This window comes from Acinonyx jubatus, chromosome F2 (genome assembly GCF_027475565.1).
Source record: "Acinonyx jubatus isolate Ajub_Pintada_27869175 chromosome F2, VMU_Ajub_asm_v1.0, whole genome shotgun sequence".
Taxonomy (NCBI): domain Eukaryota; kingdom Metazoa; phylum Chordata; class Mammalia; order Carnivora; family Felidae; genus Acinonyx; species Acinonyx jubatus.
This window is the reverse complement of record NC_069394.1, coordinates 16302501-16321739: the sequence shown is the minus strand read 5'-3', so window position 1 is coordinate 16321739 and position 19239 is coordinate 16302501. Positions and strand designations below refer to the sequence as shown.

The 19239-nt window shown below is 44.3% G+C and overlaps 1 protein-coding gene across 4 annotated transcripts in view; it reads left to right on the top strand.

Moving 5' to 3' along the window:
* FER1L6 (fer-1 like family member 6) overlaps positions 1-19239 on the top strand; it is a 155496-nt gene that overhangs the window by 45354 nt on the left and 90903 nt on the right. For 3 of the 4 annotated variants that reach the window (XR_008292528.1, XM_027063947.2, XM_053208154.1), the window contains exons 6-13: positions 1776-1838; positions 5333-5411; positions 6866-7022; positions 7615-7801; positions 9465-9657; positions 11170-11522; positions 16542-16650; positions 17411-17594. Coding sequence is in view for 3 of the 4 variants with exons in the window: in XM_027063947.2 (XP_026919748.2) it covers positions 1776-1838; positions 5333-5411; positions 6866-7022; positions 7615-7801; positions 9465-9657; positions 11170-11522; positions 16542-16650; positions 17411-17594 (1325 nt within the window). In the remaining variant the exon portion in view is untranslated. Of the gene's footprint in view, positions 1-1775; positions 1839-5332; positions 5412-6865; positions 7023-7614; positions 7802-9464; positions 9658-11169; positions 11523-16541; positions 16651-17410; positions 17595-19239 lie in introns of those variants that run through there. The other variant, XM_053208155.1, reaches the window with a different exon arrangement.

Here is a 19239-nt window from a genome sequence, read left to right as displayed (position 1 = left end):
AAAACTTTTGGTACAGTTGAACTAAAAACCTTTGTTACAGCTTTTGCCTCTAATTTTCAAGCCAAAGGCCATCAGATGTTGAAGGAACCAGTTAATAGTGGCTAGGGAATATTTTCCAGCTATAAAAATGTGTGTGGCTCAAAGGTCTAGGGAACCTGTGTGAGGCAATTGAGTTTGAAATGTGAAATGCAACAGAAAGCAATAAACATTGGAACTAATTTATTGGTCCAAGGAACCCACAGCATCTCATACATCAAAATAAGAAATTTCATCTGGGTTTTCCACATAAAAGAAATTCTGAACAATAAAACTCTTTAAAAGTTTGATATATATCTTTAAAAGTTTGATATATATATATATATATATGAAAAACTTCCTGAAATGTCATATGTATTTTCCCATTTTCTTAAACAGAAGACATGGAATGTAATGTGACCTGTCATTGATATCTAAGGACCGCCATTTTGAAGGTCTCTTATTATGGCGTGTGATGGCATTTTTCACTTTCCACATTTTGGTTTTTCTGTTTTGCCCTGTAAAAGCAGGCTGTGAGCAGAGAGCTCTCCCATTCCTACTACTGTCCTGTTCATCTCTAAGGCCCTTGTGTTATTTCTCCACAGCAAAGCTCAAAAACATATAAAAAGCAACTTTCTGGCCCTGCCTCCCTCACCCCAACTAGTCCCCCAAATGACACAACCCACAATGAGACACCATCCCAGTGTTCTAAATCTTAGGAGAATACAACTTCACATTTGGGAGGTGCTCAGTAAAGTTCAAACAGTGAAATATCTAGTACTTGAACCCCTTGTGTGATAACTTCTGGAGAAATAAGCCAAGCTCTCAGGTCCATCAATAACCAGCTGTCTGAATCTAGGCATGTCTTTTAAATCCTTTGGGCTTCAGTCTTCCTTTGTCTGTAGAATATAGAGACTGGTCTAATTTCTTCGACTCTGAAATTTAACCACTTTTTTGGGACGCCTGGGTGGCTCAGTCGGTTAAGCGTCTGACTCTCGATTTTGGCTCAGGTCATGGTCTCACAGTTCGTGAGTTCAAGCCCTGCATCGAGCTCTGCACTGATATGTCTGTCTCCCTCTCTTTCTGCCCCTCTCCTGCTTTCTCTCTCTCTCAAATAAATAAACATTAGAAAAAATAAAATTCAAACACTTTCTTAAAATTAGAAGTCTTCCTTGTCCATAATTTCATACTCTTCCTGGTCAATCTTGGGAATATCACAGCAATGTTTAAAACTGCAAAATCCTGAGGAAATTAGATTTTAATCAAGTTCACCCCAAATTAAAACCACATTGAGATATGATTTTTTATCCATCATTATTAATAGGCAAAAAATTTAAGAGAATTGATGATATAAAGGGTTTACAGGGTTCTGGAGAAATGGTATTTTTGTATTCTGGCAGTGAGAATATAAAATGGCTTGGCCCCTTTGGAAAGAAATTTCACACTATCTATTAGAAATTCACATGCGCATAAGCTATGACCCAACAATTCCACTTTTCATGTTCATTTTAGAGGAAAAATCACCTATATCCTGGGCAAGTATGGGGTGAGAGCATTTTTTTTTTTTGCATTTGAAAACAAATTAAAAAGAATTTAGGTGATCTTAAATAGGAGATGACCAATCTACTGATGGTATATTCATGCCACTGAGGACCATGCAGCAATTGGTTAGAATGATAGAAATCTACAACTACTCCAGTAATAAGGTTTTTAGATGCAAGTCTGGAATTTATGGTCAAAATGAATTTTATGTTTTATAGTACTTTGTCTTCGACTTCATTGGACCCCAAGTGCATCTTTTTGACAAGATCATCAAAATCTCAGTAAGTGTATCATTGGTGATGGAGGGGAGGGGTGATGGAAAAGATTGTAGGCATTGGGAACTCTCTAGAACAGCTCAGCCTGTGTAGGGGTGAATAGGTTTGGGAGGGGTGAGTGTGGGTTGGTGAGTTCCAAACCAACAGGATAGAACATGAAATAACTAGTGTGGAGGAATTTGGGAAGGAAAACCTCTTCAAGGAAATCTGTGCTTCCTGGAAACAAGCTATAAGCTACGCTCAAGCCATCATGAATTGAATTGTGGAGTTTACTAATGTGGGAATGTGAAATACATGCTTCAACGGCCATCTTTACGATTGCCATTTTGAGTTGATTTCTTTCTTTTTATGAAATGAAATGTGAGTGTCTCTCTCCTGGGATGATATCCACACTAATGATAATTAATCACAGCACTCCCCACTTGTAGTTGGTAATAAATAGAGAAGTAGGAAAAAGCATCAGGAAGGAACCACATATATCAGTGATGCTGGATCAGAGAATGTGATTTGGAGCAAGTGGTTGCCATTAGGCTTCTTCATAGCTGCCTGAGAGTAGACTTTAGGACCTGCTCATGTGGGGTCGTGTCTGCTGCATAGACCCTTCCTCAGCCCTGCGGAGTGAATTCCTGCCTCCACAGATCATGTCTAAACAGCAGAGATAGAGAAGATTCTTGGTCTAGCCAACGGTGCCTTACAAAGGTGGTCCACCACATGGAGGGCATGAATGGGAAGGGAAGGTGCCCGTGCTGAAGCCGTACTCGCTCAAATGAGAGAGCATGGGGGCCAGACGGAACTCACGCCAACCTCATGCCACTCACTGAAGAGACAGAGAGACCAGCGGGTGACAGACTGCATCTGTCTCCCCCCTCTGAGAAATCACTACTTCTCCCAAGAAGAGGGTAGCATGGTTATGCATCCCTGAGAGAGGCGGGGTGGGTGGGACAAAGGTTAGTGCTCTCCTCCTAATGGTTCTAAAAGGACAGACCCCGTACTTTATGTGACAATGCAAGAAGCGTGGAGAATGGGGAAATGTTTTCCTCCACAGTGACACCAACTCTAATCAGAATTTTAAGATGGCAAAAATTGTCTCAGAGACTTCCTTGCCTGTCCTTGTCACCCACATATTCTATTCTATTCTATTCTATTCTATTCTATTCTATTCTATTCTATTCGTATCACATCATATATTTGATATTATATATATGCACAGTATTATATGTATAACATATGTAAATACTGCATTAAGTCTTAGGTAATAGTGGAATTATTATATTCTCTTTCTCAGGGGCACTTGAAGAATGTGACTCTTGAAGAATGAAAAGTTGTCAAGAGCCAAACATTCTTAATGTGAATTTCAGGCATGAGGACAAGCGTTGCAGAAGATATTTCAGGACCTGGGGCACGGCCTAAGACTTTGTTACATTGCATAGCTCAGGCGACCATCTGTATGTGAGATGGGCAGTGTAGGTGGGTCCTAAGGAACTGTCTACATTTCAGACAAAGAGTGACTAGCTAGATTTTTATACCGTAGCATAGATAAGGGTCATGACTGTCTGTAGGACGGTGGATTTTTAGACCGAGGACCAAAGCTAGTATTGCCTATCTTTGTTCCTCTAGCTTGGAAGAAGAGAATACTTTGGGCTCCCTGGATGACCCTTAGGGACAGAAACCAAAGATTTTACAGGGAAAAGTCCCTTGGAGGGGAGTGTTTAATACAAGTTTTTGGCTAGTCCATGAACTAAAAGTCAATGTGCCCCAACAAAATTGAACACGGGGGATGAAGGAGGGAGTGCAGTAAGCAGGGGCTATTGGGATGGCCAGGCTGTGACAGACCTTGGTGGTGCTAAAGACCATCTTCCCTTGACAAGCGGCCCCTGGCATGCAAGGCCCCAGCAGTCTGTGTGTGCCACTCCCTGAAGTCCTGGTAATCTAATGCTTGACCACATCAGGCTTCCCTGGCCCTAAGCCTGGGTGGATGGATGATTTGAAGAGGCCTCCTGTGTTATTTAAAGACCCTTTAAACAGGCTCTTGCTTCCCATCATCCCATCAAGCCCACAGGGACCCAGATGCCTTTGACCTGAGAAGAGAGCCTGAGTCAGTCTTGTGTTCTTGCTTGGGCCTTTGGGAAGCCACATTAGCAACTGTAAGCATAGGAGGTTTGGAGTGAGCTTTGTATGCGTGGCCTTAAATAACTCCTCCCCTGGAGCCAAGCTGTCTTCGCTCCCCTCAGTTATCTTAACTCGCTTGTAAAGTTTGGGCCAGGGAGCAAGGGTGGAAAGGGAGATGGGAAGGGCTGTCATTTCTTCATTTCCTGAAGTCCATTGAATTGATTTATTTTTATTGCCTCTGCCAAAGGGGAACTTAGAAACCACAAAAGTCTCCTATTCATATACATCATTCAGTCAGTGAATCATTCATTAATTCACCGAATGTTTATTGAACACGTATGATGAACAAGGCCATGCATGTGGTGGGTAGGAGAAAGTAGGAAACTGTCTTTGATTCAAGGAACTCAGAATGTCATAGAAGGAAGCCCAGAGGCCATCTAGTCTAACTAGTAGGAGTCCCTCTCACCACCTCCATGACATGGGGTTTTGGTGCACTGCGTGGTTATAGCCAGTGATGGGAGGTCACTATCTCCAGAAAAACCTATTCGTTGCCAGAAAGTTCTGTTATAGAAACCGTCCTTGTAGTGAGCTGAGTCTCTCCTTCTGTGACTTGGAAACCACATGGGGAACTTACTCCCTATTATAGATGGCAGGATTTCCAAGATTGGACAACATTTAAGGTACCATTACCCCTTCTTCACACCCCCAGTTTTCTCTTTTCTGAGTTGAAGGTTCAATTGCTCCTGCTTCTTCAGTGGTTTCCCATTCAGTGTGCCTCCTGGACCCGGTACGAGCTCTGCTGCTTTCCTTTAGAACTTCTGCATCTTGATAGCACCGCATTACAGGGTGTTGCTGTAACCAGCCAGGTACCCTGCTGACTTCTGATCAGATAAAATATTGAGGATGACCACCTCCCTTGTTCTGACTATTGTACTTCTCAAAGCAATATGTGATGAATTCTCCGAGCAAGCTGTGAACAGAGTGTTATGGAAGTTTAGGGGAGAAAGAGGACTTTTGGCTGAGGGGGATCAGGGAGGGCTGCTTGGAGGAGGTAATATTTGCTCTAGACATTGAAGGATGGGTAGAGTGTCAATAGGCAGAGATGGGTTGTATTAGAGCTTACTTTGGCTTAAAAAATACTTTTCAAGACTGTGAGATTTGTTAGATGACCTTTGCTAGCTGAAAACCTACCAGGAGGAACAGGTACAGGTGAGATAACTTCTGGCTGCCCTTTTCACTTGATGACCAAATGTCATTGTGCTCCAGATGAGTGAAGGCCAGACAGGCGTCAAGGTCTAGAATCCTCGCTGAGGTATCACGAGCCCATTTCACAGATTTATGCTCAAAGAGAAATCTAGTGCGGCCAGACTCACTGCTCCATCTCTCCTCAGGTCTTTCACCACAAGCTGATAGGAAGCATACTGATCGGTTCCTTCAAAGTAGACCTGGGGACTGTGTACAACCAACCTGGTAAGAGAGCGTCGCTTCCCCATCTCTCCCTTACTCATCTCCAGTTTACCGCACCTGGAGGTCAACTCATTCATTTGCCCGTCCACTGACCCATTCATTCCACAGTATCAACACCAATTACACAATCGGAGCAACACCTGGCTCTTTTCCTCAAAGTTCACAGTCTAATTGCAAAATTGTCTTTTATGTCCGTATTTCTGAACAGTTCTCCAGCCAACAAATTCGATCTCATTTACTGCTGTGAGGCAGACACAGGAAAGGTGACACACAGGAGTTCCACATTTGGACTCTGGAGCCAGATGGCATAGCTTCAACTTTTTTTTTTTAACGTTTATTCATTTTTGGGAGACAGAGAAGGAGCGTGAGCAGGGGAGGGACAGAGAGAGAGAAAGAGAGGGAGACACAGAATCTGAAGCAGGCTTTAGGCTCTGAGCTGTCAGCACAGAGCCTGATGCAGGGCTCGAACCCACGAACTGCGAGATCATGATCTGAGCTAAAGTCGGACGCTTAAATGACTGAGCCACGTAGGCACCCCTATGGAGCCAGATGGCTTGGCTTCAAATTCCACCCTGCTGTTTCTGGTTGTGCAACCTTGGGCAAATGACTTGACTTCTCTGCACCTCAGTTTCCTCATCTGAGAAAATGAAGATAAAAATAGTGCCTCCTTTCTGGGGTTGTTGCATGCCATATAAGGATTTGCTGTGATAATTCTTATCCCTGATTTATAGAAAGTGAAACTCAGAGAAGGCAGGTAATTTGTCCAAGGTCGGGAGTGGATAAGTAACTGGGCCATCAACAAATACAGATCTTTTCTTACAAGGCCCCTTCTCTTCAAAAGTAGTTGCAACTCACATGAGCCCAGGGGGCCAGGCCTTGGGAGAGCAGTGGGTTAATATGTTAAGGGGTGCTTCAGGCTGTGAGGAACAGGAGGGCTCACAACCCACAGTGGCTACTCAGCTTCTTTACCACCTGCTGACATGTGGAAATGTGCATTCTGTATTGGCAGATCTACGGTTTTTTTCAGATAAGCCAGAAGTCTAGATTTTGTAAGAGATTTTAAAGTTTGGATTGACAGTGTAGGCCAAACAAAAAGATCCACGAGTCACATTTACAGCCTGTGAAATAGTACTGACTTCTCTACTCCATTCATGTCCTGTCATAGCCGTTCATAGCCTGTCAAAGCTAGGAACCTGTCCAGGCAATTAGCACTGGGTTGGAGGCTTTCCAAATACCTGTGGCAGGTTGGAGACAAAGACAGAGAAGAAGGTGGGAACAAAAGGAGAGGAGGGAAGGAGGGGAGGAGCGGAAGGAGGCAGCACGAGGCTGGGGAATACCCTGATGAGCTGCCCCCTCCAGGGAACAGAGCTTGGGAGGCCTTGCGTGTGGGATGGAACTGGCTGCACCTGCTGGGTCCAGCCGTGCAGGGTATCTGAGCTGTCAGGACGCTTTTACAGGTCATCAGTTCTGTGACAAGTGGGCCCTGCTCACAGACCCTGGCGACATCAGGACGGGCATGAAGGGGTACCTGAAGTGTGACATCAGCGTGACTGGGAGAGGCGACATCTTAAAGACCAACCCCAAAACCTCCGATGCCGAGGAGCAAATAGAAAAGTGAGGCGGGTCCATCCAGGGCCACTCAAGACAAATGAATGATATGCCTGAAGTTGATCTGTCTTTCCCCTCCCTCTCTCCCTTTCCTGGTGGGTACATGAGAATTGCCAAATTCGTGCCTTGTCCACCTGGGATTCTACTCTCTCAGAGGCACCAAGATGTGTCTTATCAGCAGTGTCACTAGCCTTTGGGAGATCAGCTTCTAGGACAAGGACAGCCTGTCTCCCCATAGAGATAAACTGTTCTTGAGTTTATCCTATTTATCTGGATTTGGTTGATTTTTCTTTGAAGGAATTATACTTTCGACCACTGGTTTATGAAATGGGAAGGCTTAATGCACTTCTTTTAAGGTGCGGTGTGGAAGATGGTGTTTACTCTATAATTCGAGGACTGGAATGAGTTTGCATTCACTGTTTTCATATCCTTTGCTGCCACTTACACCACAAAGAGAACTCATTTTAGCGACGAATCCTGATCTTTTCAGTATTTTCTCCTATATCAGGATCCTTCTTTCTACGTCCAGATTGCTTCCACTTTTTCTGTTCTTTCAAGTGAGAGAGCTTTTTATTTTTTGTTTTTGTTCCCCCTCAAGGAACCTCTTGATCCCTCAAGGGTTTCCATCAGAGAGACCCTGGGCCAGATTCTATGTGAGACTCTACAAAGCAGAGGGGTTGCCTAAAATGAACTCCAGCATCATGGCGAACGTCACCAAAGCATTTGTGGGTGACAATAAGGACCTTGTGGACCCCTTCGTGGAGGTCTCCTTTGCTGGGCAGATGGTAAGGAAACATCGTCACCAACAACGGCAAACCCAGGCCAGAACTCCACTCTTTCCCCAGGACATTTCTAGTCAAATGAAATTAAGTGAAAATAAAAATTAGGAAGTGCCCTGAGAGAGAAAGCTTGTCACAAAAGGCATTGAATCACGTGGCAGGTAAGTGGGAGGGTGACCCACTTACTCTCTATTTGAGATCATAGAGAGGAACTATGGGGTATTATGGTTTAGGGCCTAGGCAGACAGACCTCCTTCCTCACCTCTGGCTACTTCTTCGAGCTGTTACCCAGGCTCTGTAGCATTGCCATCTGCCTCCCAACCTGCTCCCCGGGCTTCCCAAGTAGTCCTTGTCCTCTGTAAGCCTGGACATCTCTGTTCTCTGTTGTTCCCTACTCAAGAGCCATTGGAAGTACCAGGGCCTAGGCACATGGTCACAGCTTAATCCTTGTTGGCTGGACGTTGAAGCTTCAGCTGGCACATATGGTGTCTCTATCCTTACAATATATGCTACCCTAACCCTCCTCTTGGCAGGGTGAACACTGGAGTATTTTTTACCTGAACCCCTTGACAGTCCTATAGAACGTCACCTCCATTTTTATGACGAGGAAACTGAGATCCAGATGGGGGAAGTGCACAAAGCCCTTATAAAAGCCTTTTTATAAGACACAAACTCAGGGTCTAACTATATCTGCTGCATTCCTAGAGATGCATGGAACAAGTTATGTTCATAACATGCATGTTGGCTTGATCTTGTAATCTTGTGATTACAAGGACTTCCAGAGGGCAGGACCCACCATTACTCCCTTTGTCCCTGATGCCTGGCATGGTGTCTGGTGCGGGGTAGGATGTCAGCACAGTATTCCTCCCTTACCTGTGGTTTTGCTTTCTGTGGTTTCAGTTACCCATGGTCTACCATGGCCTGAAATTATTAAATGGAAAATTCCAGAAATAAATGATCAGTGAGTTTTAAATTGCACACTGTTCCAAATAGTGTGTTGAAATTTCGCGCTATCCTGCCCCATCCTACCCAGATGTGAATCATCCCTTTGTCCGGTGTATCCACACTGTCTATTGTTGGTCACTTAGTAGCTGGCCACGTTATCAGGTCCACTGTGGTGTTATGGCAGTACTTGAGGTCAAATAGCCTTATATTACTTAATAATGGCCCTTGGATGCAGGAACAGTGATCCTGGCAATTTGGATACACCAAAGAGAAGCTATAAAGTGTTTAAGCGAAAGTTGAAAGTTCTTGACTTAATACTAAAAGGAAAGAAATCGTACGCTGAAGTTGCTAAGATCTATGTTAACTTTTATTAGGGTATATTGTTTTAATTGTTCTATTTTATTACCAGTTATTGTTGGTAATCCCTTACCGTGCCTTATTTATAAATTAAACTTTATCATAGGTATGTACATAAAGGAAAAAGAGTGCATCTCAGGTTCTGTCTGTGGGTTCAGGCATCCACTGGTGTCTTGGAATCCATTCCCCTGTGGGTAAGGGGAGGCTACTGTAATGTTCCTGGGTACAACATATTTCCATGGGTATTGGGTGGAAGCAGGTTCATTATGTCTGTCAACTTGGTTTGCCAGTTGGCTTGAAGTCAGGTCAGGTCAGTGACATCTTTCATTTCCTTCAACAGCTCACATTCTGCTCGCTTTGTTTTTAGGGGCGAACTACAGTGCAGAAGAACTGTGCTGATCCTGTGTGGCACGAACAGGTGGTCTTCAAGGAAATGTTCCCTCCTTTGTGTCGGAGGGTAAAACTCCAGGTGTGGGATGAAGGCAGCGTGAATGATGTCGCACTGGCCACCCATTTCATCGACCTGAAGAAAATCTCCAGTGAACAGGACGGAGATAGAGGTAAAGCCTCATCTGTCTGACTTGGAAATGAGGCCACAAAATAATTGGTTTGAAGCCCTCGTCCTTAAAACAAGAGGATTGGAGCAAGCAGCGTGGTAGGCACTTGTAAGCTCTGTGTGGTTTGTGGTGTGGGTTTAGGGCAGTAGGTCGAGCCGGGCTGTGGGAGCCAAGAGGCTTGGTCCTGGTCCCAGGTCTTCCACGAACATTGCTGTGTGGCCTTGAGGAGTCACTCCCTCTCTTTGGGCCTTAGGTATCTTAAATGAAAAATGAAGGATTTAGATTAGATCAGATGCTGACAGGCTATGGTCCATGGGCCACATCCAGCCTGCCAAATATCTTTGTATGGCTCACAAGCTAAGAATGGTTTTAGCATGTTTAAATGGTCCCAAAATACCGTGCCCCCAGCTCAGTGATAGGAGCGCATGGTCAGGAGTATTGTAGGAAGGTGCTGCTGACTGTGCATTGAGAAAGCCAGGGAGGGAATAGAGAGTCCCAGCTAATCCATCAGTCAGGAGAAAGGACTTCTACTCTTTATTTGCAAAACCTAAATAAGCCGGTGATAACTTTGTAAATATCTCCCCAAACCCCTCCATACTTAAAATCCCAAGGCAATCTTTCTCTGCATTACATATCTGTGTTAATTGATAAATATACTTATGCACATATATGTCTGTGTATATGTATATATGCACGTATATACGGAAGGCTTAGCTTAAGCAGAAGACAAGGTTTACATGGTTTTTTTTTTTGCCAGTCACAGTGTGACACCATAGAAGAGCCTCAATAAATACCCATTGTTTAAGTCTCCATATCCTGGAAGGGTTTGCCACGGGATTGTTTTATGCAGAACACACACCCCGCCCACCTTCAGAATTTCTCAACTCGACGTTAACATGTTTTACTCCAACTTTCCAGGAACATCTTGATGGTATTCAAAGACAGGTATAAAAGTGTTTTCAAAATTAGACATCAGGGACCATAAAATCTTTTCACCCCTTTTAACACAATATCTCTGCTTCTTAAAATTGACCCTCCTTTGGGATAAAATCTCTCTCTCTCTGCCTCATTCCTCTCCATGCCTCATCAGCCTGTTTTATTTGTTCTTGAAACACAAGGTAAATCTCTTTCTTAGCACTTACAGATATTTACCGTTTAATACTCCTTTCTGCTCTGTTCTCCGCTGGGCTCTGTGTTTAGCACCCACACAGTGCCCGGCACATGTTAGGAGTCAATAAGTATTAGATGAGTGAATGAACTGACAGCGATGCATGTGGGCATTCATAGTATCATTACAGCTGTGAACAGGTTTAAACATGTGCATGCAAGGACTAGAAAGAAATACAGCAAATATAGCAAAATGGCAATTGTGGCTCTTTGGGGGATGGGATATTCTATAAATATTTTCTCTTGTCTTTTCTGTATATTTTACATTCTACACAGGCATGCACAATGTTCATAAAGCAAGAAATAATCAACTTGCTTTACCGGGCAACTAAAGCTTGGTTTTTGTAGGCTTTCTACCGACCTTTGGACCTGCCTGGATTAACCTGTATGGCTCACCCAGGAACCACAGTCTGATGGATGACTACCAGGAACTGAATGAAGGCTTTGGAGAAGGTGTGTCGTTCAGGGGCAGAATCTTAGTGGAAATTGCTGTGGAGATCCTCTCAGGAGGGGTACAGGAATCTAAGTTTTCCAAGGCATTCAAGGAGCTCAAGTCGTCTTCTAAGGACAAAGACTCCAAGTCTTCCAAAGGCTCCAGTAAAGACAAGGATGATAAGACCGATGGTGGAAAATCCCAGCAGGCTTCAGACAAGACCAACTCAACAGAGGTCGAGGTGGAAACTTTCGATGCACCCCCTGAGGTAGGTCTGAGCACTGCCCTTGTGAGGTGAGCCCAGAGTGGAAGCATCACCGGCCAACTGTTCCCATGGGCTCCCAAAGGCATGTGCAGGTCTCCTTCTGCAATCCGCTGCCTCTTCCTGACATGTCCCAGTCATCTGCTCGTGATAAGTTCCTCCAGTGTCCCCCCAACACACAGATTCCAATGGGAACCAAAGGAAAGGGAAATAAAAGTGTTCTAGGAGACCTGGTGGAAGTAGGTGGTGGGGGGATGGACTGAGCTCCACACATGACCTCATTTTGTTTAGTTTGTTAGAATAGCATATGCTCTGGTTGTGAGGCATTGTGGGACAGGGAATGAAGAAGAGGAAGAGTGGGTGACAAGTTGGGATACAAGAACTTGAGAAACCTATTGCCCTGCCCAGGCCTGGGCGGGGGGGGGGGGGGGGGGGTGGTGGTGGTGGGCGGGAATCACAATTCAAAGGAATGCTTATTTCTGTGTATTACTCAATATTAAGCATGTTAGCATTTTTCCAGCCTGCTTCTGTATGATATGAAAGAGATCTGGGTCACCAAGATGAATACTAAGTGAATATCCCCTCAACTGTTTAGATTAGTAAGAGTAATTTTTGGTTAAGCAAATGAAGGAACCTGTGTTTTGTTAGTAGCAGATGTGAGTAGATTCCAGCTCTCAACTTGGATGATCTACCTCTGGGGGTGTATCTCTCTGGTCAACCAGACACTCACTTTGGGTGGGGAAGAGAGGTGATGGCTGGTCTGGGTCGGCTTAGCCCTGGTAGAGCCGCTTATTTTTACTGCTGGGATCCAATACATCTTAAGATACAGTGTGGGGGAGAGGTTGGAGCCCAGAGTTGGAAATCTTGGAGATTGGTTCTATTCATGGCTCTGATAGTGGCACCTCTCAATGTTTCAGTTTTCTCATCACCACAATGCGGTAGTAATAGTCTCTCTGTGATAGTCATCTCCTGGGGGTAAATGAGGGAATGCCTGTAAAATGGTCAGCAGGGTTCTTTGCGCATACATGGTAGGCAGGCAATACATTTGCTGTTGCTGTGACCAGTGTTTCTATGGTTTGTTCCCACTACAAGCGGGCAGCTATTTAGAGCTCTCTACCCTATTGTTTGGACTTACTTTGGGTATTTCGTGGACCTCTCCTGCTCTCCCTTATGAACTTATATATTGGGAAATATTCTTTGTAAATGTGTACTGTCAGTTTGTTGTGTTTAAGATTGACATTGCCTTGATGTGATTGTATTATGTGTATTTTTTCAGAATATATGGCAACTTTGGAAGTGACATTTTTTGGACTTGGCCAGAAACTGTGGGTACCTTAAGTAGCCACCCATGCCAGTATCCCCTGTATCTGACTCCGTGGCAATCTTTCCTACTGTTGAGAGACTGGCCATTCTTTTCTAAGCAGAAATTGCCAAGTAGGAAGGGCCTAATAGAAGATTTTCTCAACCCAAGTCAATATCTTGAAGATATTTTGCTAATACCATCTGAAAAAAAATTCTAGCTGAAAGCAAGGGCATCTGGGAATTTTCATAGAGTGTACATTTTCTACAAGGCCAAGGGCCCATCTTGGCTGTTGTGTAGAAGGAGGTAGGGAAGAGAAATTCAGGTCTCATTCAAACCCTTACTTTTCCTTCCTTCTCTTTTCATCTTTGCTTCTTGTTTGTGGTCAGTTTCTTGCTGGGTTTATTAGTTATCTTTCACTATATAACAATCACCCCCAAATTTAGCAACTTAAAACGAACATTAATTTTCTCTGCGGATGAGGAATTTGGGAATACCTTAACTTGGTGGTTCTGGCTCCGAATTTTTCATGAGGTTTCAATCAAGATGTTGGCAGGGGCTGCAGTCATCTGACAGCTTGACTGGAGCTGCAGGATCTACTTCCAAGATGGCGCACTCACGTGGCTGTTGGCAGGAGGACTTGGTTCCTTGTTGGCTGTTGCCAGGAGGCCTCAGTTCCTCACCACATGGACCCTTCATTAAGTGCTTAGTGTCTTCATGGCAGCTGGATTCCCCTTGAGTGGAGCAGGTGATCCAAGAGACAGCAAGGCAGAAACTTCGATGTCTTTTATGACAAAATCCATAGAAGCCACACACTGATATGTATGACACATTCTAATTGTTAGAAATGAGTCACTTAAGCCCAGCCCACAGGGGAATTAGGGAGGTGAATTGGGCTCCATCTTTTGAGGGGAGGATTTTCCAAGAATTTGTGGACATATTTTAAAACTACAATACTGGGTTTCTACCTTCCTCAGAGCCTCAATAGCCCAGTGCTCACCTTACCAACATGGTGAGGTCACCTTCTTATATCATCTTCTTGTTTAGCTCACCAGGGTCCTGAGCTCTTCTCTCCCTTGCTGCAGCCACGCTCTCATTGCATACCTGGACAAATGAGATCCCATGATTCTGGTTTTTCCAACTTACCCTCATCACTATCATCAAAGCTTATCTCCCTATGCCAAGCTTTCACAGAGCATAGCTAATCTAACAGATGATGTGCTCATTTTTTTAAATTGTGTAAACACATACTGAGTAGCTTCTTGTTTAAACATCATCCTCAATATTGGTAGGAATACATGTAGAGTCTGACTCCATGGAAATTATGATACAGAAGGGGAGGTAAGATATACAAAATAAATGTACAGGAAATAAAAAGTGATATGTGCAATAATGAGCTACAGGTAAAGTGCTGTTATTTCCTGGAGTGAGTGAAGTATAATAATTAAAATGCTGGGTTCCCAAGCAAGACAGCTGGATTTTAGATGTGGCCCAGTGGCACAGCCTCTGGAGAAACATTGCCTCTGAATCTTCGGGCAAGTGACTTGAGCTCCTTCTGCTTATTTCCGATAATAACCTCTACTTCATAGGCTCAGTGAGGATTTAATGATTTAACATATGCAAAGTTCTAAGAACACAGCCTGGCACGTAGTAAGTGCTCAATAAATATTAGGCATATTTGGTAACTTTGAGCAGGTATTTTAACCTTTCAGACTGCATTGTCCTCCTATTTACGCAAGTAGAATAAAAGCATCTCCCTCTTAGGGTGGTTATGAGAATTATATGAGATAGTAGGTAAAAGTCTTAATACCACATTTGACATGTATTAAGAGCTCAGTAAACATGACCATCATCATTTTTTCCAGCTCAGGAATCAAGGTATGCTTCCAAAAGAAAGGGCCGTTTGAGGTAGACCTGGAAGGATGGTTGGATTAAGAGATGAATTCTGTCTGTCGACGTACCATGGGTACCATTTTTGTGGCGTTTGTGTGTATAGGCTTTATACAAGGTGCTCCATGTGGATGGTCTCATTTCTGCCTCTGTAGGTCCTATGACAAAGTTGGTTTCACAGACAGGGAAAATGACACCTAGGCAGTGGACATGACTTGCCTGAAGTCAACCAGCTAGGAAGTAGCAGGGTTGGGATTTGAAGAAGGGTTTATCTGGCTAAGGAGGCTGCCATCCCTTTTCCAGTCTACATGGCTTACGTTCCCACCGGGTCTCCAAATCCTTTTTAACCACCTCCCAGAGGGTAAACTTGGCCCCAGGAAGGTGAGATATGGGGCTCTATTATAACCAGTGGATACAATGGCAGCAGGTGGGAGGGGTGTGTGCTTTGTGACTAAGATACAACATGGGGCCCCCACCCTGTCCAACATTTTCTGGTCAGTAGAAACATTTCCTCCTAAGCCCAACAGCAAGGAGGCTCCTGTGTGAAGGAAGGATCACCCTTTGAGACCTGTTGGCTCTCTGTGGGACAGGGTTCAGGGCTCTTGACTGAATGGGGCTCTTCAGCTGTAAAGCCACAACTGCTTCTTTTCCTTGGATGAACCTTATTGGTTTTTCCATGGAATGTAACAAATCCAGCTGCGAAACCAGGAAGCCCAGACTGTACGGCACTACATCCAGCCTCTTTGCTCAGAAACGTGATGCTGTGTCTTAGCTACATCTGCTCCCTGAACCATCAACTTGTTCCGCATCAACAGGGGTCCTCTCCAGACAGTGTGGTTACCTTGGCATGGCTCCTGTCTTGTGACCTGTCATGGTCCTCTCTTCCACAATGTAGGCTCCTTGAGGGAAGTCTTGGTGGAGACCAGACCTCAAATCTTGGCTGGCTTTAACTTGCTGTGTGACCTGGGGAAGGCCCTTAGTCTCTCTGAGCTTTAGTTTATTTGGATAGAAGGCAGTTGGATCAGATGAACTCTAAAGCCCTTTTCAGTGGAAAAGCAGCTGTGATCCTGGGACTGAGCACCCTCATGCCAGGAATTGCAGTGCTGATAACTCATCCTGGATGCACTGGATTGGCTGATGCTCGCGCGAGTACCTAGCCCTCCTGTCTCTTTCGTTTGGGCTTGTGTTGTTTGGGGAGTAAGGTCTGTCTTTGAGCAGCACCAAGGCGTTGGGTTAGCACATGTCGGAGCCCCAAGCGCACTGGGTCTGTGATTGGAATACTCGGGAAAGTCACTAAACCTAACCTTAAGTTTAGTTTCCTCAGTTTCCTTACCTATAAAATGGGAATGACCCAGATTTTGACCTCTCGAGGTTCTGAAGAGGAAAAAACATAATGTATGTTGTCATCCTGTATAATCCATAAAAAGATGCTCCAATGTGAAGGTCTGATCCTGTGACTCTGTTTGTTTTCTAAATGGCTGTTCGCCTGAAGGTGATTTCAGACCTGTGTTTTAACAATAGCACCACAGAAAGATGCACATACCAACCTTTGCCTTTAAAATAAAAAAAAAGATTTTAATCACAAGGTAGGAGCTCAGAAGGTTGAGATTACATCATTCTAGATAAATGTCTGGATTTGGATGTGTGATTTGTAGGTCCTGGTTCCTGCCTGTCTGATTAGTAGGGAAATGATGTGCCATTTCAGGCTAACATTGACATTCAGAAAATGCCTGAAATGCCTACAAATCACCCTGGACCAGTTAACATCACTAATTCAGCTTATTGGTAATAAGAAAATAGATCCAGGCCTATATAATATTTTTTTCTTTCTATAGATTATACCAGAAAAATATGAGGAATTTTTGCTCTTTGGAGCATTTTTTGAAGCTACCATGATTGACCGGAGGATTGGAGATAAACCCATTAGCTTTGAAGTTTCTATTGGTAAGTACAAATACATGCAGTGCTTGGCACATGGCATTGACTTTATACCTATTTCTTGAATAAATGAGCTAGTGTCTTACATGGAGATGATAGAATTCTGGTGGAAGTTTGCATCTCAGAAAGAAATGAATAATTCTTCATTTACTCTAGTGTCAATATGTAAGGGATAGATTTATTTTCATACTTTAATAAAAGGACTAAGAGTATAGTTTGGATTCAGACAGACTTGGATTACTAATCTTGGTTCCATTACACCTAGGCTCACTTAATTTCTCTGAGTCTCAGTTTCTTCATCTATAAAATGGGAATAATAATTCCTCATAGAGCTATTGCAAGAGTATAGTGAGTTAATACATGCCAAGTCCTGTGCATATTGTAGTTGCTTTTATTGTAACTCCCAAAGATCTTCCTGGATTGATGCACATCTGGGAAATCCTTTCCAAGAAAGAGCATTCTATTAGAGAATGGCTTGATTCATATTGGGAGCATCTCCTTTACAGGAGCAGAAGGAAGTGGAGATGGAATCCAGGTAACTTGTGACTTGAGTAGTTTTTGCAAAAGAGAACATAAGATGGATGAAGGTGATGGCTCATCGTCATTGTCAATCTCATTTGTTTGGTCTGACTGTCATTCTTCCCACCTTCATACTGAGATCTTACTTCTCTGCCCTGCAAGGTTATGACCGTGGATCCCCTAGGCCAAGTAGCCTGATTCTGCTTGTTGATACCTGGCCTCTCTCCCCTTGCTGCTGCCTCTATAGGTAATTTTGGGAACCTGCTTGATGGAGGGTCCCATCATGGGAGTAAGAAGAAGTCAGCAGAATCAGCTCAAGAAGACGTCCTCCCATTGCTGCGTGAAGGAGAAGGGGGCGCAGCCCATAATGGTGCCATCCCTATGGTCTCCACCACTCACCCAGAGAAGCCACTTGTGACAGAAGGGAACAGGTAGGGGACACAGCAGGGCAGAGCATCCAGGGTTCTGACAGTGGGAGTCCGACCTGTTTCTGGGACTGTTTGATTCAGTTCTTCCCTAAGATCAGAAACATCATGATTATTTTTTTTTAATCTCAGTTATGGGAGCAAGGCACAGGCAAGGGCAACATGGTCAGTGTCACTGTACTGAATCTTTCGTGACATGTTGACAACTCTCCAAATGCCACATACAGGTAATTCATCTAAGGGCAGGACGATGAAGATGATTGTCATATCTATAACCGTGAAGCATAACCAGGTAGGAAGGTCAGAATTTAACATTTCAATCCAAATCCTGTTAACAGTTACTATACTCATCTGAACTCTGTGCTATTACGTACATTTATTTTTGACAGAGAGAGAGAGAGAGAGAGACAGAGCATGAACAGGGGAGGGTCAGAGAGAGAGGGAGACACAGAATCGGAAACAGGCTCCAGGCTCTGAGCTGTCAGCACAGAGCCGGACACGGGGCTTGAACTCACAGACCGCGAGATCATGACCTGAGCCGAAGTGAGACGCTCAACCGACTGAGTCATCCAGGCGCCCCCATGAGCTCTGTGTTATTATGTAAACTCAACTCAGTGGGATTATTGGATACATCATTTCTTATCTTGTTTCTGCCACAGTCAGACTGAAGAACTCAAAAAACAACTGTCAGCCACCAAAAAAAGAGACCATTTCAGAAAGCAGCTGGGGCATCTCCATGCACACTCACTGATCTTTAACCCACATAAACTTTCAGCATGCAAAGAGAAGTAAAATTCTAGAATTCTGTTGGAAGAAAGTGGTGTCGAGCACCAACCAAGTGATTTGTGAGAGGAAGGGGATGTCACACACAGCGAGAGTCTTCTGTGTTCTGAGCCTTGGGCCATGAGGAAGAGCTTTAGGATCTCATCGGGTTCTCCTGAGAGAACATAGTACCCCCCCTTTGCCCGTGAGGAGATTGGAACATTGCTGGCGCTCATCACTCTCTCTGCTCTTCCCGACCTAGACATGGCTTTCCGAGCACTGTCAGGATCACAAGGACTCCACGTGCATTTCCCCAGACGGCCCTCTTCCCTGAGCAGCAGATCCAGACACCCTCCACTTGGGTGTCCCAAAGTTGTTCACCAGGCTCATGGCCTTCACAGACAACTTGGCTGCTCTTCCTATCTTTCCCATCTCATGGACTGGTCATCCCGCTCTCTGAGTCCTCTGAACCACCAATCAGAAAGTTATCAGCTGTCCTCTTCCCCTTCCTTCCCGCATCTAGTCAGCAATGAAGTCTGGTAAAGTTTGGCTCTCAGGTATTTCTCGTATCGATTGTCATCTCTTTAATTTTGGCCATTGGCATCCTTGCCCCGGATTATCCTATAAATCTCCAACCTGGCTTGGATCTTCAAGAAATTCACCAGACTCTCTGTCAGAGCCAGTTACTCCCTGAACTGACATCATTCATCGGCTGCCTGTGGCTTTCAGGGTTATTTTCAGAGGCCACAGCTTGTTGCCTCAATCCCCATCTACTTCTCTACCACCGTCTCCAGTCACGCCCCAAACTCCGCCTTTCCTCCGGCCACACTATGTCTCTGGTGGTTCTCCAAATGTGTCCTGCTGTTTGCTGCTTCTGGGCCTGTGAGGA